Below are 26,723 nucleotides of genomic sequence, written 5' to 3'. Positions count from 1 at the left end.
CTATACAGCGGCACTTACCTGTCACATCCAGGGCCTCCAGGTGACGTCTCCTCTCTGTCATCGTCTTCTCGGTCTGGACAACTTCTCTCAGCCGCCTCGTCTCTGCAGAGTGTGACACACAGACATCTTAGCTTCCTCACTTTCTATCATTATCCCCCAACTGGAGTCCCCACAGTGTTATCCTGCTGCTTTCTATGCCAAAACCTCAACCCCCCCCCCCTCATACCCCCAAATACTATCCTAAAGAAACATTACTGCCCCCATAGTAATAGTGCTCCTCATAGTCCCACCAATAGTAATTCCCTTCTAGAATGCCCTTATTAGTAACACTGCCCCAACCGTGATAATGCTCCTCAACAATGCCCTCCCATATTAATAATACCCTCACAGAGTCCCTAGTAGAAATAAGGCCCCCTATTGTTCCCCCAGTGGCAATAAAGCTCCCTACAGACCCCACAGTAGTAATAAGGCCCCCATAGTGCGCTTAGTAGAAATAAGGCAGATCTACAAGACCCTCCTATAGAGCCCCCAGTAGTAATAAGAACGCCTATAATGTCCCCTGGATTTGCAGTGCCCCCTGCAGTTATAATCCTCCCTCCACCATACAGTCCCATGTAAATAACATCACCTCTTCCCCAGCCGCCTCCAACGCACAATCCCATGTAAACATCACCCCCTAAGGCTACTTTCACACTTGCGTTCATGTACTTGTACAGGACGGATCCGCACCGATAATACAAACGAATGCATCCGTTCAGGACCAATTTGTTTGTATTAGATTTTAATTTCTAAGTCCCAATACGGATCCGTCCTGACTTACATTGAAAGTCAATGGGGGACGGATCCGTTTACAATTGCACCATTTTGTGTCAATGCAAAGGGATCCGTCCCCATTGACTTACATTGTCAGGACGGATGCGTTTGGCTCCGCAAGGCCATGCGGACACAAAAAACGCTGCTTGCAGCATTTTGAGGTCCGCCTCCAAAATGGAACGGGGGACCGCACGGAGCCGAACGAATGCATTCTGAATGGATCCGCATCCATTCAGAATGCATTGGGGTTAAACTGATGCATTTGGGGCTGCTTGTGAGAGACCTGAAACGGATCTCACAAGCGGATCACCAAACGCAAGTGTGAACGGACCCTAAACATTAAGTCCCATGTACATAAACATCATTCCCCCCCACCATCCACTTTCAACATACAGTCCCATGTAAATAACATCCCTCCCTCCCCCAGCCACCTCAAGCACACAGTTCCATGTCAATAACATCCCTCCCTTCAGCCCTAAAATACATCCCAGTTAAATAACTACAACTCCCAGTTTTTTTCTACCTCTCCCTTCACTTACCTCGCCTGTACAGACATCACTATTAGGCTCCTTCTCCTCTTGACTCCGGTCCAATCCTGAACTGGGAAGAGGCGAAAGACCTTTGGTGACATCACAGGCCATGTGATCAGCAAAACAGGCTGTGATAGGATGACCTGGATGGTGACATCATCCAGGTCATCCTATCACAGCCTGTTTTGCTGATCACATGACCTGTGATGTCACCAAAGGTCCTTCGCTTGTTCCCAGTATAAGATTCAATTGTATTTGCCGTTCTGTGTACGGCAATACAGTTGCATCTAGCAGGCAGGCAGGACATTCGGGGCATGGGACAAAACATCCGGGGCCCAGGCCCCGAATGTTTTAACCTAGCGACGCCCCTGTCAGGAGGTGAAAGATATGGTGGCCAGCATGTTGGAGAACCGGGTCATCCAGGAGAGTCAAAGTCCGTGGGCTGCTCCGGTAGTCTTGGTGCGGAAGAAAGACGGGAGTCTCCGGTTCTGCGTGGATTATCGGAAGCTGAATGCTCAGACTGTCCGGGATGCCTAACCCCTTCCGCGGATTGATTCATTATCAGCCCTAAGCCAAGCAAAGTCCTTCTCAACTCTTGACCTGGCTAGTGGGTAGTGGCAGGTGCCGGTGGCCAAGAAGGACAAAGCCAAGGCGGCCTTCATTCTACCTATGGGACTCTACGAGTTCAACCGGATGCCCTTCGGCCTCTCCAATGCTCCGGGGACATTCCAGCGATTGATGGAACACTGTCTGGGGGACCTCAACTTCGAATCAGTATTGATATACCTGGATGACATAGTAGTGTTCGGGGCTTCCTTTGAAGATCACCTCCAGAAGCTGCGACAAGTCTTGGGACGGCTACGAGACCATGGGCTCAAGATGAAGCCAAAAAAATGCCAGCTGTTCCGACAGCAGATAGTGTACTTAGGACATGTGGTCACCCTGGAGGGGGTAAAACCGGCCCCCAGCAAGGTGGAGGCCATTCAGAAGTGGCCCCGGCCAAGTACGCTACAGGAGGTACAGGCGTTCGTGGGACTGGCCGGCTACTACAAAAGGTTTATACCTAAATTTACTCATCTGGTGGGCCCGTTAAACGAGTTGCTAAGAGGCACGGCTAGGGGCCCGAAGAAACGCCCCGTCGACTGGGGGCCCCGGCAACAAGAGGCCTTGGAAGCAGTGAAAGAGGCGATTACCAATGCCCCGATCCTGGCTTACGCGCGGTTTGATACCCCATTCCTGCTGTATGCTGATAGAAGCCTACATGGTCTGGGGGCCGTATTGTCCCAAGTCCAGGATGGACGGGAGAGAGTCATCGCCTATTGGAGCCGGTCCCTAAGCGAGTCAGAACGCAATCCTGATAACTATAGCTCCTTTAAACTGGAACTACTGGCACTGGTGTGGGCCATGACCGAAAGGTTTGCAGAATACCAGACTGGTGCAGAAGTGATGGTGATGACGGACAACAACCCGTTGGCACACCTGGAGAATGCCAAGCTCGGTGCACTCGAGCAAAGATGGTTGGCCCGCCTCTCTAAGTACCAAAACCGCATCAAGTTCCGGTCCGGTAGGGAGAACGGCAACGCCGATGCACTCTCTCGAGTTCCAGTAGGACAGTCGACTCAGAGAGCCGATGAGGAGTTAGAGGATACTGAAACTCCTGACCTTGGTCGCTTACCTCTGTTCCCGGATGTGGCACATTCAAGTGGGGTGGCGTCTGGAATGACGCTAGTGCTGGGGAGAACGTTGACTGATTGGGAGAGAGTCCTGGATAGTTGCCGGGATTTGTGGAAAGTGAAAGAATGGGTTTGGAGCAAGATCTGGCCTCGGCCAGAAGAACGAGCTCGCCTGACCCCAGAGTGTCAGAAGTTGTTAAGGCAGTGGGACAAGCTGACAATTACCCAGGGCCTCCTGTGCCGGTTCATATACTTACAGTCAGAGCTGCAGTACCGGCAACAGATTGTCATTCCCATATCGTTGGGACCAGAGGCCGCCAGGGAAGCTCATGAAAAGGGAGCTCATTTTGCGAGCGACAAAATGTTCAAGTGGCTCCAACGGCTGGTATACTGTTCAGATCTGGCCGACATGGTGGCCGCGGCATGTCTCAAGTGTCGATCCTGTGAGTTGAGTAAGAGTACTGAACAGCAGGCTCCTGTGCAGACCATTCGCACATCAGCGTCCCTAGAACTTCTGATGATCGATTATGTACAGATTGGGTACTCTACCTCGGGACACTCGTACTGTCTAGTCATGACAGATTACTTTACCAAGTATGCGGTGGCTGTGGCCACCAGACCGCAGAGTCTGCCGCCAAAGCTGTCTGTAAACACTTTATACAGGTGTTCTGGTCTCCATGGAGGATACATTCTGACCAGGGAGCATGCTTTCAGAGTACTCAAATGAATGAACTGTACCAACTGTATGGGATTGAACGCTCCCGCACCACTCCGTATCACCCACAAGGAAACGGAGCGTGCGAACGCTTCAATCGCACCTTGCTTCAGATGACTCTGGAAGACAGTCAAAAAGCCCAGTGGCCTGCGTACCTACCAGAGTTGATGTGGGCCCATAACAACAGAGTACACAGTACCACCGGATACTCTCCACATATGCTCATGTTTGGACGAGCCAGACGGGAGATTGAAGATCTCCACATGCCCAACCCGATGGAGCCCCCACCAAGAAGTACCACCGCATGGGTGCAGGAGCACTGCCGCCGGCTGAGAGCGGTCCACAAGGTTGTGGGGGAGCGCCTGGGACAGGTGATACACCCTAACCAAAGATCAGTGCAGAAAGATGGGTATTACCGGGTGATCGGGTGATGGTCAAAGCCAAATGGCCGTCTGGGAAGTTGGATGGACGGTGGGAGGCAGTTCCATACATGGTGAAGAGAAGGGTAGACTCCGCCATTCCGGTCTATGAGGTAGAGCCAGTAGGGACAGGAGGACCCTCACGGAACTTACACCGTAATATGTTGAGACGTTGCAATTTTGATGAGCCGGTGTGCGTGGAGGAGGTGCCTCCTCAAGCTCCAAGTATGGAGGAAAGTCCCTCAGATGAGGAAGAGGAGGAATGGTGGGTTGTCCCTGCCCAGGTGTCCACAGAGGTTCCGGCTGTGACAGGTTTGCCACCCAGGTGCAATGCTGAACAGTCAACAGCTCCTCTCTTGTCAAATATGCCTGATGTCCCCATTACTTCTGAAACCTTCAATCTGAGATGGTCAGCTAGGCCCAATGCTGGTGTGCCTCCACATCGCTATGCTCAGGAAGAGTTTGTATGGGGAGAGTTGCCGAGGACGACAATTTTGAGTGGGGTGGCATGTGAGATTTGGCATTCCGGGCACTAGAGGCCACTGTTTTGCATTACAGTCAGCACACTCTGGGATCTGCATATGCAAAGCAGATGATGACTCATGCTAGCTGCTTCTAAAAACCAGGAAGTGCTGATCTGACATGGTGGAAGCAATGTTCTTTGAGAGACTGAATCCGATTCCATCCTGGCTTGCGGATGTCCGGGATTGAATGGACACGCAGAGGAAGGAGATTAGCTGTTGTCCCCTTACTGGATCCGGCTCTTTGAAAGAGAGATTGCTCCAGGAAGACATTGTACAGCGTGTGGGCAGAAGTCTTATTATCAAGGAAGACCGCACGGTTGCTGAGAGGTTAGTGGCCATCCCGGGTAAGCGGCAGCCTCGGGCCCAGAACGGACGCAGGTCAGTACATCTGGTTACTGATTGTATTCTACTGTGTGGCGCCTGAAGTAACAGAGACTAGCCTAGGCCTTATAGTAGTTAGATAGATAGGGTTATATGTTTTGCTAGGCCTTACTGTACTGGACTGCGGTGCAGTATTTGACTTGCAGGCTCTGCTGCGTCCGCCACCGGCTAGGTGTGTCCTCTTAAGTGGCATGGCACGACTTGTAGGCTCTGCTGTGTGCGCCATCGGGCTAGGCCTGTCCCTCGGACAGGGAAGGTGGCTGTGGGCCTGGGGTATAACTAAATCTGTGTATACTTATATTGTTATGTTTTCACTATTGTTAAAGTAAAGTTTCTGTTCTTGCATATAAAGCTGGTGTCAGTGTCGCTTTTCTTGTCTGTGACTTCGCTGTATCCTGGGGAGCCCACCCCGGTACACGGCTTACACAGACACCCCTATACGTACACAGGGGAGGTATCTGCACCTGCAGTGTCCCACTACGTGACCGTGGGCACCGCAAACTTGCTTTTATCATGTCATGTAATATGCCTGCATTTTTGTACTTCATCTCCTGTCATATTCTCCCATGTCACAATGTCATTGTACATGTAAGCTCCTTTACACAGGCCTAGTCGGGGTGCACTACACTTGTTTCTCCACTAGCTGGGGCAGTATCAGTGTGTATGTAGCTTAGCTCAGACCTAGTTAGGCGGTTCAATCCAGTTCAGTGCAGAGTAGAGCTGAGAACAATCCAGTTCACTCATGAGGTTAGTCAGAAAGCAGCAGCCATGTAGCGGAATACCTGGAGGGAGGCCTCTTCACAGCCTCTCTGCTCTGTCGGCTCCACAGTCCAGGGTTAAGGCCTGCAAGTATTCTACCTAGAGGTCAGCAATCCACTCCTATAGATCGCTCCTCCGGGGTGACCAATGTCTAAACTGCATGCAGCCGAGTATATAAGGAATTATCACGTTTATGCAAGACAAAGGATTAGCAAGATAGTCATTACCTGAGGACTTATAAGGCACCTTTGTAAGAGGTGTAGGAGACAGCATGAAGCATCCACACTTCCAGTTCAAACTCTGAGGACAGTCCAGCAACTATCAGAACAGCATTGGGATATAAGTTTCAGGATTCAGAAAAGCACCTTCAATCAAGGTTAGGATAAGGCGGAAGTTTTGACCAGTGTAAGACTTTCATTATTACCAGCCTAGTCTGAGCAGTAGCTTCTTATCTATTACAAGAGCCTGTATTTCACTGAGGACGTGCATTTCCCTTTCCCCATATGTCTGGGAGATTGTGCTTAATGCCGGATTGTATCAAGAGACTGTCTAATACTTTAGATGTACTGTTATCAGGAGTTATCTTTAGTAATGTTCCACCCTGGATTTCATCCTTCCTGTCTCAGAATTCCTCAATTAACACTACAGTAAATGGTTGTACCTCCATACAAAAGGTACTGGCGTCACGACTACAAGGGACCTTGCCATAGGCACATTAATACAGACCATCAAGGGCACCTCGAATCACCATCTGGCCTGTGTCCCTTACACCAGAGTGTGCCCCAGAGAATTCTTGTGCCGTTCTCCTCTTCACTTATGCAAGCCTGCCCAGGGACAACGTAACCGTCCTTGTCGCGGTTGGTGCACGACAGTATGGGGCAGGCCCAGAACGTCCAGAAGCGAGGGTACGACCAGTTGGCTTGTGAGAGGACCAACCACGTGGGTCAGCAAGCGTTGATACTGGTTCCAGTACCTCGGGACAAGCTTCAGGCGGCCTGGGAGGGCCTGTACCTCGCACACCAGCGGCTTAATACAAGGATGTACCTGGTCACCCTAGACCAGGCCCGGGGAAGGCGGAAGGCGGCAGGTGCCCTCCCAGAATGCCACCCCTTCCAGGAAATGTTAGCCAAAAAGCATGGACGGACGGAGTCCACCAAAATGCCCTTGGGCATGGAGTATGCCCCTGCCACTACTAAGCGGATGGTCAAGCTGCTTAACGGACTTGAAGGGTACGTGGCTGCGTACCTGGAGGTCATTGCCGTCTTCGGTCCTATAGGGGAGGATCCCCGAGAGCATCTAGCGCAGATGCTCGGGCAGATCTGCCAGGCAGGCTTGACCCTTACGCCAGGAAAGTGCCAGCTGGGCATAAGCGAGGGGCCCCGGGCAGGCAGGGAAGCTTCGGAACCGGAACCTGGGAGAGTGGATGCCAGCTCATTCTAGCTCACCCTCCGGAACAAGCACCAGGTGATGTCCTTCCTGGGCACTGCCGGGTACTATAAGGAGTTCGCACCCCCCTGACAGACCACACCAGGAAGAAGCTGCCCTCTGCAGTTGATTAGACAAACGACAGCAAGGCGGCCTTCCAGGTGCTGGAGGATGCCCTTTCTAGCTTCCCGGTACTACAAGCAGCCGACTGCATGCAGCCATTTATAGTACCGACTGATGCCAGCTATTGTGGCCTCAGGGTCAGGCTCAGTCCGGGTGACTCCATGGGTCAGAAACAAATGGGAGGTGGGTACGCGGGAGCCTGGCGCTCCAGCTGTACCACTTTGCCACCAGAGAGGGTGCGGGTGTCACGACTATGGTTTTGGTCGTGACTCTTTATGTCGCATGCAGTTGTCAGTGGTCTCCTCTTTGTTGTCTACCGCAGGTGAGGGCAGTTAGTATGTTGTCTCACATGTGGTTGCCGCTGGCAACATGATGTTGTTGGCAGTGTAGCAGCCTGAGCTGGTTGCTAGGCGGCTCGCTGTCAAGGCATGCGGTTGCATCTAGCAACATGTGTTTGAATGTGTTCACTTTCTATGTTTGGTGTGCACGGGATTTAGTTGTGTGTGCATTTCCCCTTTAAGTGACACTTTCCTTGTCTGGTGTTGGAAGGGTTAACTCCTTTCCTAGTTATGTGTGTGTGGGTGTGGCTGCTTGGGCTATTTAGCTCCTGCTGGATGCCTGTAGCTGAGGGGTACTCCAGCCATGCTTTATGCTGGAGTCATCCTCCTGGTCTGCATATGCCATCTATCCAGTGAGGGCCACCCTTGTGGTCAAAAATATATGTAAAGATGTTAAGATGTTTTTATGGTCTTTATGTTTATTGCAGCTATGGGTGTCCTGGGTACCTGTGTGATTTGTGTGTGTGCCATGTCCTTAATGTTTGTGTGGACATCAGTACTTGTGCACAGGTTCCAGTCAGCGTGTCTGTGGCAGGTAGGTGTAATACTGGTTTAACTCACCTGCCATATCCATATGCTGTATATGTTTCCCCTCTCCTTGCTCCTTGGCCAGTGAGACACCTGTTCGTCCGTGTCTAGGAGGAACAGGTCGTCTTACCCTGCTCCTAGTCCAGAGATTTCCTGAGGGCTAGTAGGGACCCTAGGTTCCAGAGTATGAGTCCTCCTACCATCTGGGTTAGCTCATACGGTTAGGAGTCAGGGTCAGAATTAGGGACGCGTTAGAAGGTGACCTGCTCCCTGATCCTGTCGTCCTGGCCTAGCAGCTACCCTTATCCTATTGACATTGCATGGTTGAGGGTTTTCATCCGTGACAGCGGATGGGCGCACGGGGGAACACAGGAATGTGCTGCCCCCTGGCGCCCTCTAAAAGGGGGAGGTGTGAGGAATATGGATTCATATTTACCGTCAGCCATGTCCTCACATCCCCATTTGCTGACAGATAGCAGAGGTTGTGAACTCCACAGGAGGCCCCAGCCCTGATTGTCATTTGATTCACCTTTTGGCATGTTCATTAGTGTACATGCAAAATAAGTTCCCACCACCCAGCCATCTGATTGTCAGCTGGCAAAGAAGAAAGCCCCAGGGGTCAAGGCTTCAAGGAGGCCCCAGGTGGAGAAGGTCACACCTCAATCAACCAGTTTGGAGGCAAGCTAAATCCTGCAGGAAAACCCCCCAGCAGGAGGTATCAGCCCTTGCCAGGATCAAGGATACCTTCCAGACATGTTAGCACCTACTTTTTTATAAGGAATTATGAATCGCCCGGCCATCGCAGGCGCAAACCGGATACATATTTGTGTCCCGGTGGCCACGATGTACGTGGGCTTTGTTTGACGGGGGCATGCCAGGGAAAGGAGATATCCATATCTCCCCACAGAAACCAAATACCGGTTCCATGTTTGGACTCTAGTTGTAGCCAGAACCCAGGCGGATCAATTGGGCCCGGAACCATCTTCCTGCGACATTCTGAGTCATTTGCTCCCAGCACCAGAGAAGGAGGGGTGGACCCTACCCATAGGCGGGGAGGGGAGCGGCTGGCTACAGGTCATAAGCCCATACAAGCCAGAGGGCGGTGTCTTTCTCTGAAAGGGGGTCACATCGTGTTTGGAGAGACCTGGAGACCGCTGACATCACTGCCCCCACGTGACTGACGCTAAGGACTATTCCACCATCATAGAACTTTCAACTACCCAGTAAATTACTTTTGCTCTGCTTAACCCTGTTGTACCCATATAACCTGTATCTGTAACCTCAGACCACTGTATATATTCTCTGTGTATATTGGGTTATGTCTAGTGAGCCATTACGGGGATTAAATATATAATTTAATTTTGTGCTATCTTGTATCTCGAACACGAATCCCCACGTCTGTGTTTTGCCCTAGTTATAAGCTACCACGGGTTGGTTTCTCACCCTATATAATCCTGTTAACGGACCGGGCTTATATCAAACGAGAAGCTGGTGGCAGATTTCCCGGGCTGAGACAGCGCTGTTTTCAATGCGGCCGTGAAAAGGCTCTCTCGGCTTGTTGCCTCTCTGTACCCGCGTGGACAGGAGATGTCTGTGTAAACTGTACCAACCTGACCTTACCTGCTCCTCTGGAGGGCGTAACGTCACGTTTTTGGTAACCCGTGACCATACTGCATCTCGTGAGCTCGACGTAGGTGACGTCAAGCTGGCACGAGGTGTGGTATTTGTCACAGTGGGTATCAGGCTGTAGGTAAGTAGGCTTTCCATTGTTTTCAGAGCAGCTTCTACCTACCGGCCGGAGTCTATCAGTCTATAGGTATAACCATTCTCCTCCGGTCACTTACCTCCTACACTCGCCGATCATCTGGTCACCACCACGGCATTGAAAACCGTAAAGAAGAATCCACCATTAAATCAGGGAAATTACAATAATAGCAAAGCCAAATTAATTAAACAAATGATGATGGGAAGAAAAATAATCCATTCAGCTTGATTCCGGAGAAGATTGCACTCGCTGCTCCTCAGGATGGAGCCCATCATCAACCTCCTACAGGGGTCACCTGTAATACTCCACATGTCTCATTGTCCTGACTGGAGGAGACAGAGGTGAAGTTTCCTTTACTTTCCCCAACATTTCTGATGGACTCTTCTTTTTTTTGTACTGAAGTTTAGTGGGTTTTCTGCTTTTTTCTCAATGGAATGCAATCTCTGAGCTGCAGGGGTTAATTCTTCTACAGGAGCTCTCCACCCTCTTATCAGAAGAGACTTTTGCACTTTCGATTCCTGCTCCTCCTTACCACAATGTTGTCTGCTGATCTGAGGGCCGAGCTGGACTGCTCAATCTGCCGGAGCCTCTAAACAGATCCCGTATCCCTGAGATGTGGACACAACTTCTGCCGCTCGTGTATTGTGAGTGCGCTGGATGCGCAGGAGGCAGCTGGAGTGTATTCCTGTCCTGACTGCAGAGCAGAATATCCAGAGCGTCCAGCCCTGGAGAAGAACAGGAAGCTGAGGAACATAGTGGAGCGTTTCTTATCTGCTCAGCCTGATATGGAGGAGACCGGGATCTTCTGTACTTACTGTACTAAGTCTCCTGTACCAGCTGTGAGGACATGTCTGCAGTGTGAGACCTCCATGTGCCATGAACATGTCGAAGCCCATAACAAGTCCGTGGATCACAGTCTGATTGAACCTACTGTGTCGTTTCTGCACAGAAAATGCTCCACACACAAGGAGGTGCTGAAATACTATTGTCCGATGGACGCCGCCTGTATCTGTGTGTCCTGCTGGGTGGCCGGAGGCCACAAGGGACATGACGTGGAGCTACTGGACGTGGCCTCTGAAAAGGAGAAAGAAAAGCTGATGAAATATCTGGAGGAACTAAACCCACAAAAAGCAGGAATTCAGACGAAACGTCTGAATCTGCAGGATCGTCAGAGGAATATCCAGAAGAAGGCCTCTGATAAGAGGAAGAAGGTCAGGAAAATATTTATGGACATTAAGAAGCAACTGGAAATGGCAGAAAAGAAAGCGCTGAGCGAGATCTCCAGGCAGGAGGGGAAGATTGTGTCCCAGATATCTAATCTGATCAAGAAGCTGGATATAGAGGAGGGCGAGCTGTCCAGGAAGATGCGTCACCTGGAGGAGATGTGTCATGTCACCGACCCAATAAGACTCCTACAAGAAAGTGACATTACAGTATGTGGTCATGGAGATGATGAGGACACAGGGGGAGATGGTGGAGAGGGCAGGTCTGAGTTTGATCTGGATGAGGTTCTGATCTCACTGACCTTACACCGATCTATGAGGGATATTGTCACCAATGTCACATCAGAGCTCGGGCTCCATGTTCCAGACATATTGCTGGATGAGGACATTGCTCATAGATCTGTGAAGATATCAGAAGATCTGAAAACAGCAACAAGATCTAAAGATAAACAGAACAGACCAGAATCACCAGGAAGGTTCCTGGATTATGGCCAGGTGTTAAGCAGATGTGGCCTCTCCTCAGGAAGACATTACTGGGAGGTAGAGTGGGACCAGAAAGGGAGATGTGTCATCGGACTGTCCTATCCCAGTATAGAAAGGGAAGGACTTCAATCTTTATTTAGATGTAATGATAAATCTTGGTGTTTGTATATGTCTGATGCAGGAGGTGAAGCATTTCACCGCTCAGTCAGATCCCCCCTCAGTGTAGATAGAAGATGTCCTAGACTTGGGGTCTTCTTAGACTATGAGGCCGGGCGTCTGTCCTTCTATCAGCTGTGTGACCCCATCAGACACTTACACACCTTCACCGCCTCCTTCTCTGAACCCCTACATGTCCTCTTCTTTGTGAAGGATAGAGCCTCTGTTAGAATAATAAGCTGAGGCCGATGCGTCCACGTCCCGTTATAATCTCCGCCTATAAGTCACTATATAGCGCTGTATGGGCGGAGCCTCCGATCACACAATGTATATGGTGGCTCTATGGGGGGGGGGTTACTGTACGATTATTTTATATTCCTTGGAGATCAGATCCAGAATCGATGCTTGAGACAAATGAAAAGTTACGTCGTCTGCACACGAGTTCGGGTGAACGCACATCAGACCCGCAGCGTATCCGCACCAATACCTGCAATGTGTGATTACGGTTTTTTGTGCGGATAAGATGCGGTTTTCCACTGAAAAGGGTGAAATCCGCACCTAAAACCACAAACATAACTGACGGGCCGCAGATCTGGGAATCCGCACGGAAATAATTGGCGAAGTGTACATGATCGGGGTAATCTCATACACTTTGCTGCCGCTGTAATTCGTTACGGTTTTTCCACATGGGAATTTGCGTGGAAAGACTGAGCGTATTCCGCAGCGTGCGCAGATGGCCTTCGGGTACAAGCGCACGGTGCGTATTACCTGCTGGTTTTCCAGAGTGAAATAATACCGCCTAAGCAGATGGGATTCCCAGTATCTCATCTACACGGAGCGGAAGTTTCCTGCGTCCGGAGTGACCTGCGGAGCGGATCCGGAGATCTGCGGCCGGTGGATTGTCCGTGCGGATTTCTCCCATTACAATGCAGAGGGGGAGATCTGGGGAAATCCGTGTCAGGATCTGCAGGTAACAGGTGTGGATCCTGGAGCGGAGATACACCGCCGAGTGCACGTACCTCATGGGGGCATCATTAACCCTTCCCCGTCCTCCACTGAGGTCGCTGTAGGGGCTTCTTTATGTTTCGGGGACACATTTGGGGAACATATAATTATTAATCAGCTTTTCCTATTTCTGTAGAGATGTGACAATGTGACGCTTCTTTCCGCACTATACGCGGCATTTGTTGTGTCTTTTCCCCATTTTATGGAATAAATGTCTGACTACTTCTGTCCATCAGAGTTGTCGGTCCTATCACCTGGGTGTCTGTGGTCTCCTCCGCCATCATGTCTGTTATAACCGCAGGTAGTGAGTTCTGCAATACACTGGATCTGTACAGCGCCACCGGCTGTTCTTGTCCTTATTTTTGGCCGGTCGCGCTGAGCTGGTCGCACGCGCTCAGTTTAAGGCGACGTCTACACGACGAGGTGTCTTGGTCCCAACTCTATACATTGTTAGTGTGAGAACATACCGCGCGCTCCGTATTGTGCCGCCTATAGAGCTCCCATTGTTGTGCTCGCCGCCTGGACTCAGCGCTAACTATCCCCTGTAATGGTCGCCTTCCCTGCGGCGCAGCATGTCGGACGGCGCCCGCGCTACGTTACTGCCGGCCGCACTTCGCTAAGTCTAGTGATTAATACTGTACGGTTTTCATGCACATTCTGTTCTGTTGTTAGCAGCATTATATGGCGGTGTATGGGTCTCGGGGTGCGGCTTTCAAATACTTCCCTCTCCGTGTCGCTGAACTATTGTAGAGCAGCCGCGCAGCGACCGCCTCACGTCCTGGAGGCACGAGGTTCCTGGCGCCTCTCAGTGTAACTGACTCTTTTCTTCCCTGGAGGGTTTTATTTTGTGCTTCTCATTTTCATTTTTCGTTTTTTTTTTGTCGTCCTGCGGAAAAGTGTTAGGAATACGCTATACCTGCCGTTACTAACTGTATGTAGCAGAGCTGTGTGTCTGTGTAGTTGAGCAGTGTATGCAGCAGAGTCGTATGTCTGTGTAGTTGAGCAGTGTATGCATTGAAACTGTATGTCTGTGTAGATGAGCAGTGTATGTAGCAGAACTGTACGTCTGTGTAGTTGAGCAGTGTATGTAGCAGAGCTGTATGTCTGTGTAGTTGAGCAGTGTATGTAGCAGAGCTGTATGTCTGTAGTTGAGCAGTGTATGTAGCAGAGCTGTATGTCTGTGTAGTTGAGCAGTGTATGCATTGAAACTGTATGTCTGTGTAGATGAGCAGTGTATGTAGCAGAACTGTATGTCTGTGTAGTTGAGCAGTGTATGTAGCAGGGCTGTATGTCTGTGTAGTTGAGCAGTGTATGCAGCAGAGTTGTATGTCTGTGTAGTTGAGCAGTGTATGTAGCAGAGCTGTATGTCTGTGTAGTTGAGCAGTGTATGTAGCAGAGCTGTATGTCTGTGTAGTTGAGCAGTGTATGTAGCAGAGCTGTATGTCTGTGTAGTTGAGCAGTGTATGCAGCAGAGTTGTATGTCTTTGTAGTTGAGCAGTGTATGCAGCAGAGCTGTATGTCTGTGTGGTTGAGCAGTGTATGCAGCAGAGCTGTATGTCTGTGTAGTTGAGCAGTGTATGCAGAAGAGTTGTACGTCTGTGTAGTTCAGCAGTGTATGCAGAGGAGCCACTGGCGTACCACCAATATAGGCAGACCACACCGTTGCTATGGGGACCGCAGCACGGGGGGGGGGGGGGGGGCGAGGAGCGCATGGAAGGCCCTGCCCCCTATGTCTACTCTACTGCACAGACAGTTCTCCCTCCTAACCCCCCCCCCTCTGCGCAAGGACACAGCACAATGGCTCCTCCTACTTCTAGTCAACAGCATTGGTAACAGGCAACGACGGCACCCCGGCTATGAAGGCATGAAGCTACAAGATTTGGCGCCGTGGGGAGATGTCAGCAGGCAGGTAAGTGCACCAGGTATGTGGATGGGAGCAGACGGTGTATGGAGCCGTCTCCCGCCCCTCTGCTGCAGAATCCGCTCTCCGCTGCTCCCGCTGTGGAACTTTTCTGTGAGCGGCCACGCTGACTTCAGCCAGGATGGCTACCTGCACTTCCTTACTTGACCCTTCTTCAGTGCGGGTTCCTTCAGGATATGTTTCCTCCTCCCAGCAGGGCTGGCCTCCTGCTCAAGTGCTCGTGTAGCCCCCTGGACACATCGGGCTGGGACCTGCCACTGGCACAAGGACTCTGTGAGGGAAGGTGCCCACTGCAAGGGCAAGGATGGAGCAGGTGTCCACTGCAAGGGCAAGATTTGGGCAGGTGCCGACTGCAAGGACAAGGATGAAGCAGGTGCCCACTGCAAGAGCAAGGATGGAGCAGGTGCCCACTGCAAGGGCAATGAAGGGGCAGGTGCCCATCTCTAGGGCAAGGACGAATATGACAGGTGCTAATCGATAGGGCGAGGAGCTACAATTGCTATGAAGGGGAAATGACTATATGGGGCAGTGTGGGGGAAATTACTATATGGGGGCAGTGTGGAGGAAATTACTATATGGGGCAGTGTGGGGAAATTACTATATGGGGCAGTGTGGGGGAAATTACTATATGGGGCAGTGTGGGGGAAATTACTATATGGGGCAGTGTGGGGGAAATTACTATATGGGGCAGTGTGGGGGAAATTACTATATGGGGCAGTGTGGGGGAAATTACTATATGGGGCAGTGTGGGGGAAATTACTATATGGGGCAGTGTGGGGGAAATTACTATATGGGGCAGTGTGGGGGAAATTACTATATGGGGCAGTGTGGGGGAAATTACTATATGGGGCAGTGTGGGGGAAATTACTATATGGGGCAGTGTGGGGGAAATTACTATATGGGCAGTGTGGGGGAAATTACTATATGGGGCAGTGTGGGGGAAATTACTATATGGGGCAGTGTGGGGGAAATTACTATATGGGGCAGTGTGGGGGAAATTACTATATGGGGCAGTGTGGGGAAATTACTATAATGGGGCAGTGTGGGGGAAATTACTATATGGGCAGTGTGGGGAAATTACTATATGGGGCAGTGTGGGGGAAATTACTATATGGGGCAGTGTGGGGGAAATTACTATATGGGGCAGTGTGGGGGAAATTACTATATGGGGCAGTGTGGGGGAAATTACTATATGGGGCAGTGTGGGGGAAATTACTATATGGGGCAGTGTGGGGGAAATTACTATATGGGGCAGTGTGGGGGAAATTACTATATGGGGCAGTGTGGGGGAAATTACTATATGGGGCAGTGTGGGGGAAATTACTATATGGGGCAGTGTGGGGGAAATTACTATATGGGGCAGTGTGGGGGAAATTACTATATGGGGCAGTGTGGGGGAAATTACTATATGGGGCAGTGTGGGGGAAATTACTATATGGGGCAGTGTGGGGGAAATTACTATATGGGGCAGTGTGGGGGAAATTACTATATGGGGCAGTGTGGGGGAAATTACTATATGGGGCAGTGTGGGGGAAATTACTATATGGGGCAGTGTGGGGGAAATTACTATATGGGGCAGTGTGGGGAAATTACTATATGGGGCAGTGTGGGGGAAATTACTATATGGGGCAGTGTGGGGAAATTACTATATGGGGCAGTGTGGGGAAATTACTATATGGGGCAGTGTGGGGAAATTACTATATGGGGCAGTGTGGGGAAATTACTATATGGGGCAGTGTGGGGAAATTACTATATGGGGCAGTGTGGGGGAAATTACTATATGGGGGCAGTGTGGAGGAAATTACCTATATGGGGCAGTGTGGGGGAAATTACTATAATGGGGCAGTGTGGGGGAAGTACTATATGGGGCAGTGTGGGGAAATTACATATGGGGCAGTGTGGGGGAAATTACTATATGGGGCAGTGTGGGGGGAAATTACTATATGGGGCAGTGTGGGGGAAATTACTATATGGGGCAGTGTGGGGGAAATTACTATATTGGGGCAGTGTGGGGGAAATTACTATATGGGGCAGTGTGGGGAAATTACTATATGGGGGCAAGTGTGGCGGAAATTACTATATGGGGCAGTGTTGGGGGAATTACTATATGGGGCAGTGTGGGGAAATTACTATATGGGGCAGTGTGGGGGAAATTACTATATGGGGCAGTGTGGGGGAAATTACTATATGGGGCAGTGTGGGGAAATTACTAATGGGGCAGTGTTGGGGGAAACTACTATATGGGGCAGTGTGGGGGAAATTACTATATGGGGCAGTGTGGGGGAAATTACTATATGGGGCAGTGTGGGGGAAATTACTATATGGGGCAGTGTGGGGGAAATTACTATATGGGGCAGTGTGGGGGAAATTACTATATGGGGCAGTGTGGGGGAATTACTATATGGGGCAGTGTGGGGGAAATTACTATATGGGGCAGTGTGGGGGAAATTACTATATGGGGCAGTGTGGGGGAAATTACTATATGGGGCAGTGTGGGGAAATTACTATATGGGGCAGTGTGGGGGAAATTACTATATGGGGCAGTGTGGGGAAATTACTATATGGGAGTGTGGGGGAAATTACTATATGGGGCAGTGTGGGGGAAATTACTATATGGGGCAGTGTGGGGGAAATTACTATATGGGGCAGTGTGGGGGAAATTACTATATGGGGCAGTGTGGGGGAAATTACTATATGGGGCAGTGTGGGGAAATTACTATATGGGGCAGTGTGGGGGAAATTACTATATGGGGCAGTGTGGGGGAAATTACTATATGGGGCAGTGTGGGGGAAATTACTATATGGGGCAGTGTGGGGGAAATTACTATATGGGCAGTGTGGGGGAAATTACTATATGGGGCAGTGTGGGGGAAATTACTATATGGGGCAGTGTGGGGGAAATTACTATATGGGGCAGTGTGGGGGAAATCTATATGGGGCAGTGTGGGGGAAATTACTATATGGGGCAGTGTGGGGGAAATTACTATATGGGGCAGTGTGGGGGAAATTACTATATGGGGCAGTGTGGGGAAATTACTATATGGGGCAGTGTGGGGGAAATTACTATATGGGGCAGTGTGGGGAAATTACTATATGGGGCAGTGTGGGGGAAATTACTATATGGGGCAGTGTGGGGAAATTACTATATGGGGCAGTGTGGGGGAAATTACTATATGGGGCAGTGTGGGGGAAATTACTATATGGGGCAGTGTGGGGGAAATTACTATATGGGGCAGTGTGGGGGAAATTACTATATGGGGCAGTGTGGGGGAAATTACTATATGGGGCAGTGTGGGGGAAATTACTATATGGGGCAGTGTGGGGGAAATTACTATATGGGGCAGTGTGGGGAAATTACTATATGGGGCAGTGTGGGGGAAATTACTATATGGGGCAGTGTGGGGGAAATTACTATATGGGGCAGTGTGGGGGAAATTACTATATGGGGCAGTGTGGGGGAAATTACTATATGGGGCAGTGTGGGGGAAATTACTATATGGGGCAGTGTGGGGGAAATTACTATATGGGGCAGTGTGGGGGAAATTACTATATGGGGCAGTGTGGGGGAAATTACTATATGGGGCAGTGTGGGGGAAATTACTATATGGGGCAGTGTGGGGAAATTACTATATGGGGCAGTGTGGGGGAAATTACTATATGGGGCAGTGTGGGGGAAATTACTATATGGGGCAGTGTGGGGGAAATTACTATATGGGGCAGTGTGGGGGAAATTACTATATGGGGCAGTGTGGGGGAAATTACTATATGGGGCAGTGTGGGGGAAATTACTATATGGGGCAGTGTGGGGGAAATTACTATATGGGGCAGTGTGGGGGAAATTACTATATGGGGCAGTGTGGGGGAAATTACTATATGGGGCAGTGTGGGGAAATTACTATATGGGGCAGTGTGGGGGAAATTACTATATGGGGCAGTGTGGGGAAATTACTATATGGGGCAGTGTGGGGGAAATTACTATATGGGGCAGTGTGGGGGAAATTACTATATGGGGCAGTGTGGGGGAAATTACTATATGGGGCAGTGTGGGGAAATTACTATATGGGGCAGTGTGGGGAAATTACTATATGGGGCAGTGTGGGGGAAATTACTATATGGGGCAGTGTGGGGGAAATTACTATATGGGGCAGTGTGGGGGAAATTACTATATGGGCAGTGTGGGGGAAATTACTATATGGGGCAGTGTGGGGAAATTACTATATGGGGCAGTGTGGGGGATTAATATATGGGGCAGTGTGGGGGAAATTACTATATGGGGCAGTGTGGGGAAATTACTATATGGGCAGTGTGGGGGAAATTACTATATGGGGCAGTGTGGGGGAAATTACTATATGGGGCAGTGTGGGGGAAATTACTATATGGGAGTGTGGGGGAAATTACTATATGGGGCAGTGTGGGGGAAATTACTATATGGGCAGTGTGGGAAATTACTATATGGGGCAGTGTGGGGGAAATTACTATATGGGGCAGTGTGGGGAAATTACTATATGGGGCAGTGTGGGGGAAATTACTATATGGGGCAGTGTGGGGGAAATTACTATATGGGGCAGTGTGGGGGAAATTACTATATGGGGCAGTGTGGGGGAAATTACTATATGGGGCAGTGTGGGGGAAATTACTATATGGGGCAGTGTGGGGGAAATTACTATATGGGGCAGTGTGGGGGAAATTACTATATGGGGCAGTGTGGGGGAAATTACTATATGGGCAGTGTGGGGAAATTACTATATGGGGCAGTGTGGGGGTGGGGGAAATTACTATATGGGGGCAGTGTGGGGGAAATTAATATATGGGGCAGTGTGGGGGAAATTACTATATGGGGCAGGGGTGGGGGAAATTACTATATGGCAGTGTGGGGGAAATACTATATGGGCAGTGTTGAATTGCAGTGTTGAAAGAAAATTACTATATTGGGGCAGTGTGGGGGGAAATACTATATGGGGGCAGTGTGGGGAAATTACTATATGGGGCAGTGTGGTGGGAGATTATTGTATGGGGCAGTGTGGGGGAAATTACTATATGGTGCAGTGTGGGTGAAATTAACTATATGGGGCAGTGTGGGGGAAATTACTATATGGGGGCAGTGGTGGGGGAAATTACTATATTGGGGCAGTGGGGGGGAAATTACTATAGGGGGTAGTGTGGGGGAAATTACTATATGGGGCAGTGTGGGGGGAAATTACTATATGGGGGCAGTGTGGGGGAAATTACTATATGGGGGCAGTGTGGGGGAAATTACTGATATGAAAGCACAATGAAATTCAGCACTCACGATTTTGGTAGCTAAAATCTTCGTCTTTTATTCAGGCAGTAGACATATAAACAGGACATCCACCCACAAGTGCAGCAACCTTGACGCGTTTCGAACAGTAGTTCTTAGTCGTAACAATGAGCAGTGTCTCCTCTGGCACCTTTATACCAGTCTGTACCAAAATGTAATTGCTTTTCCCCTCCACCTGAGGGGTGGGGGAGTGTAGGAGGCAGGGAACATTTTAACCTCTTGTTTTCCAGGTGAGGCACTGCTCATATGTTTCTTTGAGATTCTGCGAAAAGGTTTGGAATATAATCACATTAACCAAAAACAATTTAATTATTTAAATGTAGAATTTACAGTTACACCCATAATGCATGCCCTCCCTAAAGTCCACAAGGGCCAATTTCCTCCCCCTCTACGCCCCATAGTCAGCGGGATTGGATCCCTAACAGAGAGGCTGGGTGAATGGCTAGACTGTAGTTTACAGCCCCTTGTCAAAAGAATCCCAGGGTATATTAAAGATACCACATCAATTCTGCAATCTTTTTATGACATGACCTGGGCTGAAAACTACAGATGGTTGTCCATTGATGTGGTGTCGCTTTATCCATCAATACCACATCATGTGGCGATGCTAGCACTTGAATTCCATTTGCACAAATACAGCAATTTTTCTGAGGATTTTATAGATTATACTCTGGAGGTTACTCAATTTCTGATGTCTCACAATTATTTTTCATTCAACTCTATATACTATGTACAGATATCTGGTGTATCAATGGGTGCGAAGTACTCACCCTCCCTGGCCAATCTAACAATGTCCTATTGGGAGGAGGCATATGTATATAATATTAAAAATCCATTTGCGGACCATGTGGTGTGGTATGGCAGGTACATCGATGATATGCTCCTTATCTGGAGTGGTGATGTACCTGCCATACAACACTTCATGCAATATCTGGAAAATAACACATATAATTTAAAATTTACATATACGGAACATCCGCAAAGTATCAATTTTCTTGATCTAACACTGAACCAGATCATACAAACTAAAACCTACCGCAAGGAAATAACAGGAAATACATTACTACGGGCAAATAGCCATCACCCCCTACACACAATAAAATCAATTCCTGTGGGAGAATTCACACGCGCCTACAGAAACTGCAGTACCGCAGCGGCTTTTGAAATAGAGGCTCAAACTATTATAAATAGATTAAAACAAAGAGCATATCCAAACTGGATGATATCCAGAGGCCTAGCTATAACTAAAAAGAAAAATAGAGAAGCTTTACTCTTTTCAACTTCTAAAAATAAAAATATCTCTAAACAGATATCAAAAAGTGAGAGTTCAGATATAAATGTAAATAAAAACGAAAAAGATAATTTACCTGCACTTGTTTTGACGTACAGTAAACAATTTGAAAAAATTCAACAAATTATTAAAAAATATTTACCTATTCTTCATGATGACGAAATATTGCACTGTGCGCTAAAACAAGGTTGTAGAATTGTGTCAAGACGGCCAAGAACTATAGGGAATGATTTATCACCCTCCATGTACATACATCGAAACAAATATAAACGGGATCCCTGGCTTATATACAAGGGTTTCACTAAATGCGGAAGTTTGCGCTGCCGCACTTGTACATACGCAGTAAATACCAAAACTTTTCACGATGCGAATAATTCACACATATATCCAATCAAATCTTATATTAATTGTAATTCTATGGGGGTGGTATATATCATAAAATGTATAGCCTGTGACATGTTATATGTGGGATGTACCACTAGAAAATTTAAGGTCCGAATTCTAGGAGCACCTCAACTACATAAAAAATCCGCATAGTGTGAACACATCCAATGCGGCTAAACATTTTATTAGTAAACACGAAAGCCAGGTGCGCAATTTCAAAGCCTTTGCAATTGAACAGGTGAAATTACCTAACAGAGGAGGAGATTTTAAACGTTTAGTGAGACTCAGAGAGGCTTTTTGGATTTTTAAGTTGAATACCAGACATCCAAATGGCCTCAATAAGAAAAATGAACTTATGTATTTCTACTAACTCATGACTTTCCTGTTTTTTCACATTTCCTTTCATCATAGCTATGTATGCATGCATTTTTTCAATTCAATCAAGAGCAGTAATAGAGAAAAGGGATCCATGCCAGAATTAGCAACACAGCACTAATATATGTGGATCCATACAAATAAGTTGGCTATATATAACCAATATGGTGTTCTGATGCTATCCTGACAATTGACATTCTTTGACAATTTTAATATGTTCACTGTTTTTATTCAATGGTTATTTTTCAACACAAATTTTTGTAATAATCAGTGACTTTGTATAGATGCATGAATTTTCTATTGTGAAACATATGAGCAGTGCCTCACCTGGAAAACAAGAGGTTAAAGTGTTCCCTGCCTCCTACACTCCCCCACCCCTCAGGTGGAGGGGAAAAGCAATTACATTTTGGTACAGACTGGTATAAAGGTGCCAGAGGAGACACTGCTCATTATTACGACTAAGAACTACTGTTCGAAACGCGTCAAGGTTGCTGCACTTGTGGGTGGATGTCCTGTTTATATGTCTACTGCCTGAATAAAAGACGAAGATTTTAGCTACCAAAATCGTGAGTGCTGGAATTTCATTGTGCTTTCATATCAAGAATATACGGGCTTGCCGGCCTTTTCCGTGCACGCAGGTGGTGGAATAATTGGGTGAGCTGGACTTTTCTTTGTGCATATTCACACCGCTGGGGGAAATTACTATATGGGGCAGTTTGGGGGAAATTACTATATGGGGGCAGTGTGGGGGAAATAACTATATGGGGGCAGTGTGGGGGAAAATTACTATATGGGGCAGTGTGGGGGAAATTACTGTATGGGGGCAGCGTGGGGGAAATTACTATATGGGGCAGTGGGGGGGGGGAAATTACTATATGGGGGCAGTGTGGGGGAAATTACTATATGGGGGCAGTGTGGGGGAAATTACTATATGGGGCAGTTTGGGGGAAATTACTATATGGGGCAGTGTGGGGGAAATTACTGTATGGGGGCAGCGTGGGGGAAATTACTATATGGGGCAGTGGGGGGGGGGAAATTACTATATGGGGGCAGTGTGGGGGAAATTACTATATGGGGGCAGTGTGGGGGAAATTACTATATGGGGGCAGTGTGGGGGAAATTACTATATGGGGCAGTGTGGGGGAAATTACTATATGGGGGCAGTGGGGGGGAAATTACTATATGGGGGCAGTGGGGGGGAAATTACTATATGGGGTAGTGTGGGGGAAATTACTATATGGGGGCAGTGTGGGGGAAATTACTATATGGGGCAGTGTGGGGAAATTACTATATGGGGGCAGTGTGGGGGAAATTACTATATGGGGCAGTGTGGGGGAAATTATTGTATGGGGCAGTGTGGGGGCGTTTCTATTAGGGGACATTATTTTGGGGACACTATACAGGCATTATTACCTGGAGCACAATATAGGGTGTTATTATTACTGGGGGCCTCTAGAGGACATTATAATTGCTGTAGACACTATAGGGACCTTTGGGGCAATTTATCAAACTGGTGTAATGTAGCACTGGCTTAGTTTCCCATAGCAACAGAATTCACCTTTCATTTTTGACAGCTCCTTTGGAAAATGAAAGGTGGAATCTGATTGGCTGCTATGGGTAACTAAGCCAGTTGTACTTCACACCAGTTTGATAAATTACCCCAAATAAGAGAAATCTAACATGTCTGTAACAAACTCTGTAGAGACGAGATGCGGCTGAAAGAATTAGTCATGGCGGTCTGGGTCAAACGGAGGAGAAGAGGAAAGAGAAGGTCTACATGACAGATGTCCCTGGATGTAGAGATATGTGGTGCTGTATTCCCCTATATATATATACCACTGTGACCTGCGTCTCATCTTCTCCTCCAAGTCTTCTTTTATCATCGTATGTATTTTAAATTTGGCAACTAAAATTTAATTTGTCACCTGCAGTCCTATGTAACAGCCCTAGATAACAGTGATAACTTTCTGCGTGCAGATAATGTAGTAGATGTTCCATGCAGTCCTATGTAACACACCACATAGCACAATAGTTCACTGTGTTATGTGGGGTGTTACATAGGACTGCAGGTAACATCTATGAAATCTGTACTCAGAGAGTTATGAGATGGTGGGGGTCAGACTCCTGGCACCCCCACTAATCAGCACTGCGCTTGGTACTGCAGCTCAGCCTCAATCACTCAGATGGGATTGAGCTGCACCCAGTTGGGAAGACAGCCCCAGGCCTATCATGCACTTAATCCGCCCCTGGTCATAACTACTGTGAGGGGAACATATGTGGACATAACTACTGTGAGGGGAACATAACAGGGCATAGCTACTGTGAGGGGCACATGTCTGGACATAACTACTGTGAGGGGCACATATGTGGACATAGCTACTGTGAGGGGAACATATCTGGTCAGAACTACTGTGATGGGCACATATCTGGACATAACTACTGTGATGGGCACATATCTGGACATAACTACTGTGATGGGCACATATCTGGACATAACTACTGTGATGGGCACATATCTGGACATAACTACTGTGAGGGGCACATATGTGAACATAACTACTGTGAGGGGCACATATCTGGACATAACTACTGTGATGGGCACATATCTGGACATAACTACTGTGAGGGGCACATATGTGGACATAACTACTGTGAGGGGCACATATCTGGACATAACTACTGTGATGGGCACATATCTGGACATAACTACTGTGATGAGCACATATCTGGACATAACTACTGTGATGGGCACATATCTGGACATAACTACTGTGAGGGGCACATATGTGGACATAACTACTGTGAGGGGCACATATGTAGACATAACTACTGTGATGGGCACATATGTGGACATAACTACTGTGATGGGCACTTATGTGGACATAACTACTGTGAGGGGCACATATCTGGACATAACTACTGTGAGGGGCACATATGTGGACATAACTACTGTGAGGGGCACATATCTGGACATAACTACTGTGATGGGCACATATCTGGACATAACTACTGTGATGAGCACATATCTGGACATAACTACTGTGATGGGCACATATCTGGACATAACTACTGTGAGGGGCACATATGTGGACATAACTACTGTGAGGGGCACATATGTAGACATAACTACTGTGATGGGCACATATGTGGACATAACTACTGTGATGGGCACTTATGTGGACATAACTACTGTGAGGGGCACATATCTGGACATAACTACTGTGAGGGGCACATATCTGGACATAACTACTGTGAGGGGCACATATCTGGACATAACTACTGTGAGGGGCACATATCTGGACATAACTACTGTGAGGGGCACATGTCTGGACATAACTACTGTGAGGGGCATATATGTGGACATAACTACTGTGAGGGGCACATGTCTGGACATAACTACTGTGATGGGCACATATCTGGACATAACTACTGTGAGGGGAACATATCTGGACATAACTACTGTGAGGGGAACATATGTGGACATAACTACTGTGAGGGGCACATATCTGGACATAACTACTGTGAGGGGAACATATCTGGACATAACTACTGTGAGGGGAACATATGTGGACATAACTACTGTGAGGGGCACATATCTGGACATAACTACTGTGAGGGGAACATATGTGGACATAACTACTGTGAGGGGAACATATTTGGTCATAACTACTGTGAAGGGGCACCTATATGTCATAACTACTGTGTGTGGCCATATATCTGGGCATAACTACTGTGAGGGGCACATATGTGGACATAGCTACTGTGAGGGGCACATATGTGGACATAACTACTGTGAGGGGCACATATGTAGACATAACTACTGTGATGGGCACATATGTGGACATAACTACTGTGATGGGCACATATGTGGACATAACTACTGTGAGGGGCACATATCTGGACATAACTACTGTGAGGGGCACATATCTGGACATAACTACTGTGATGGGCACATATCTGGACATAACTACTGTGAGGGGCACATATCTGGACATAACTACTGTGAGGGGCACATGTCTGGACATAACTACTGTGAGGGGCATATATGTGGACATAACTACTGTGAGGGGCACATGTCTGGACATAACTACTGTGATGGGCACATATCTGGACATAACTACTGTGAGGGGAACATATCTGGACATAACTACTGTGAGGGGAACATATGTGGACATAACTACTGTGAGGGGCACATATCTGGACATAACTACTGTGAGGGGAACATATGTGGACATAACTACTGTGAGGGGAACATATGTGGACATAACTACTGTGAGGGGCACATATCTGGACATAACTACTGTGAGGGGAACATATGTGGACATAACTACTGTGAGGGGAACATATTTGGTCATAACTACTGTGAGGGGGCACCTATATGTCATAACTACTGTGTGTGGCCATATATCTCTCATAACTACTGTGAGGGGCACGTTATGGACATAATCTATGAAAGGGGCACAATGTTGGCATAGCTACTGTGGGGTGGCTTAAAGGGGTTATCCAACTTAAATAAATCTATTCTAATTGCTTTTATTGCTAATTGCTGTGTAAACGAGACGTCAGAGCCTCTGGTGCCCTCCCCCTCCAGCT

At 48.2% G+C, this 26,723-nt stretch overlaps 2 protein-coding genes across 2 annotated transcripts in view; both read left to right on the top strand.

Moving 5' to 3' along the window:
* The window catches only part of LOC122944600, a 565,582-nt gene that overhangs the window by 334,999 nt on the left and 203,860 nt on the right, over positions 1–26,723 (top strand). The window lies entirely within an intron of this gene.
* LOC122944597 (E3 ubiquitin/ISG15 ligase TRIM25-like) lies at positions 10,552–13,081 on the top strand. Its single transcript, XM_044303035.1, has one exon. The coding sequence runs from the start codon at positions 10,779–10,781 to the stop codon at positions 12,096–12,098; it is 1,320 nt and encodes a 439-aa protein (XP_044158970.1). The 5' UTR covers positions 10,552–10,778; the 3' UTR covers positions 12,099–13,081.

The sequence above is a fragment of the Bufo gargarizans genome, chromosome 8 (genome assembly GCF_014858855.1).
Source record: "Bufo gargarizans isolate SCDJY-AF-19 chromosome 8, ASM1485885v1, whole genome shotgun sequence".
In the NCBI taxonomy this organism is placed as follows: domain Eukaryota; kingdom Metazoa; phylum Chordata; class Amphibia; order Anura; family Bufonidae; genus Bufo; species Bufo gargarizans.
This window is presented reverse-complemented; position numbering and strand designations above follow the sequence as displayed.

Excerpts from the sequence above, each read along its gene's own strand:
- LOC122944597 (XM_044303035.1), top strand. The coding sequence starts at position 10,779 with ATGGAGGAGACCGGGATCTTCTGTACTTACTGTACTAAGTCTCCTGTA.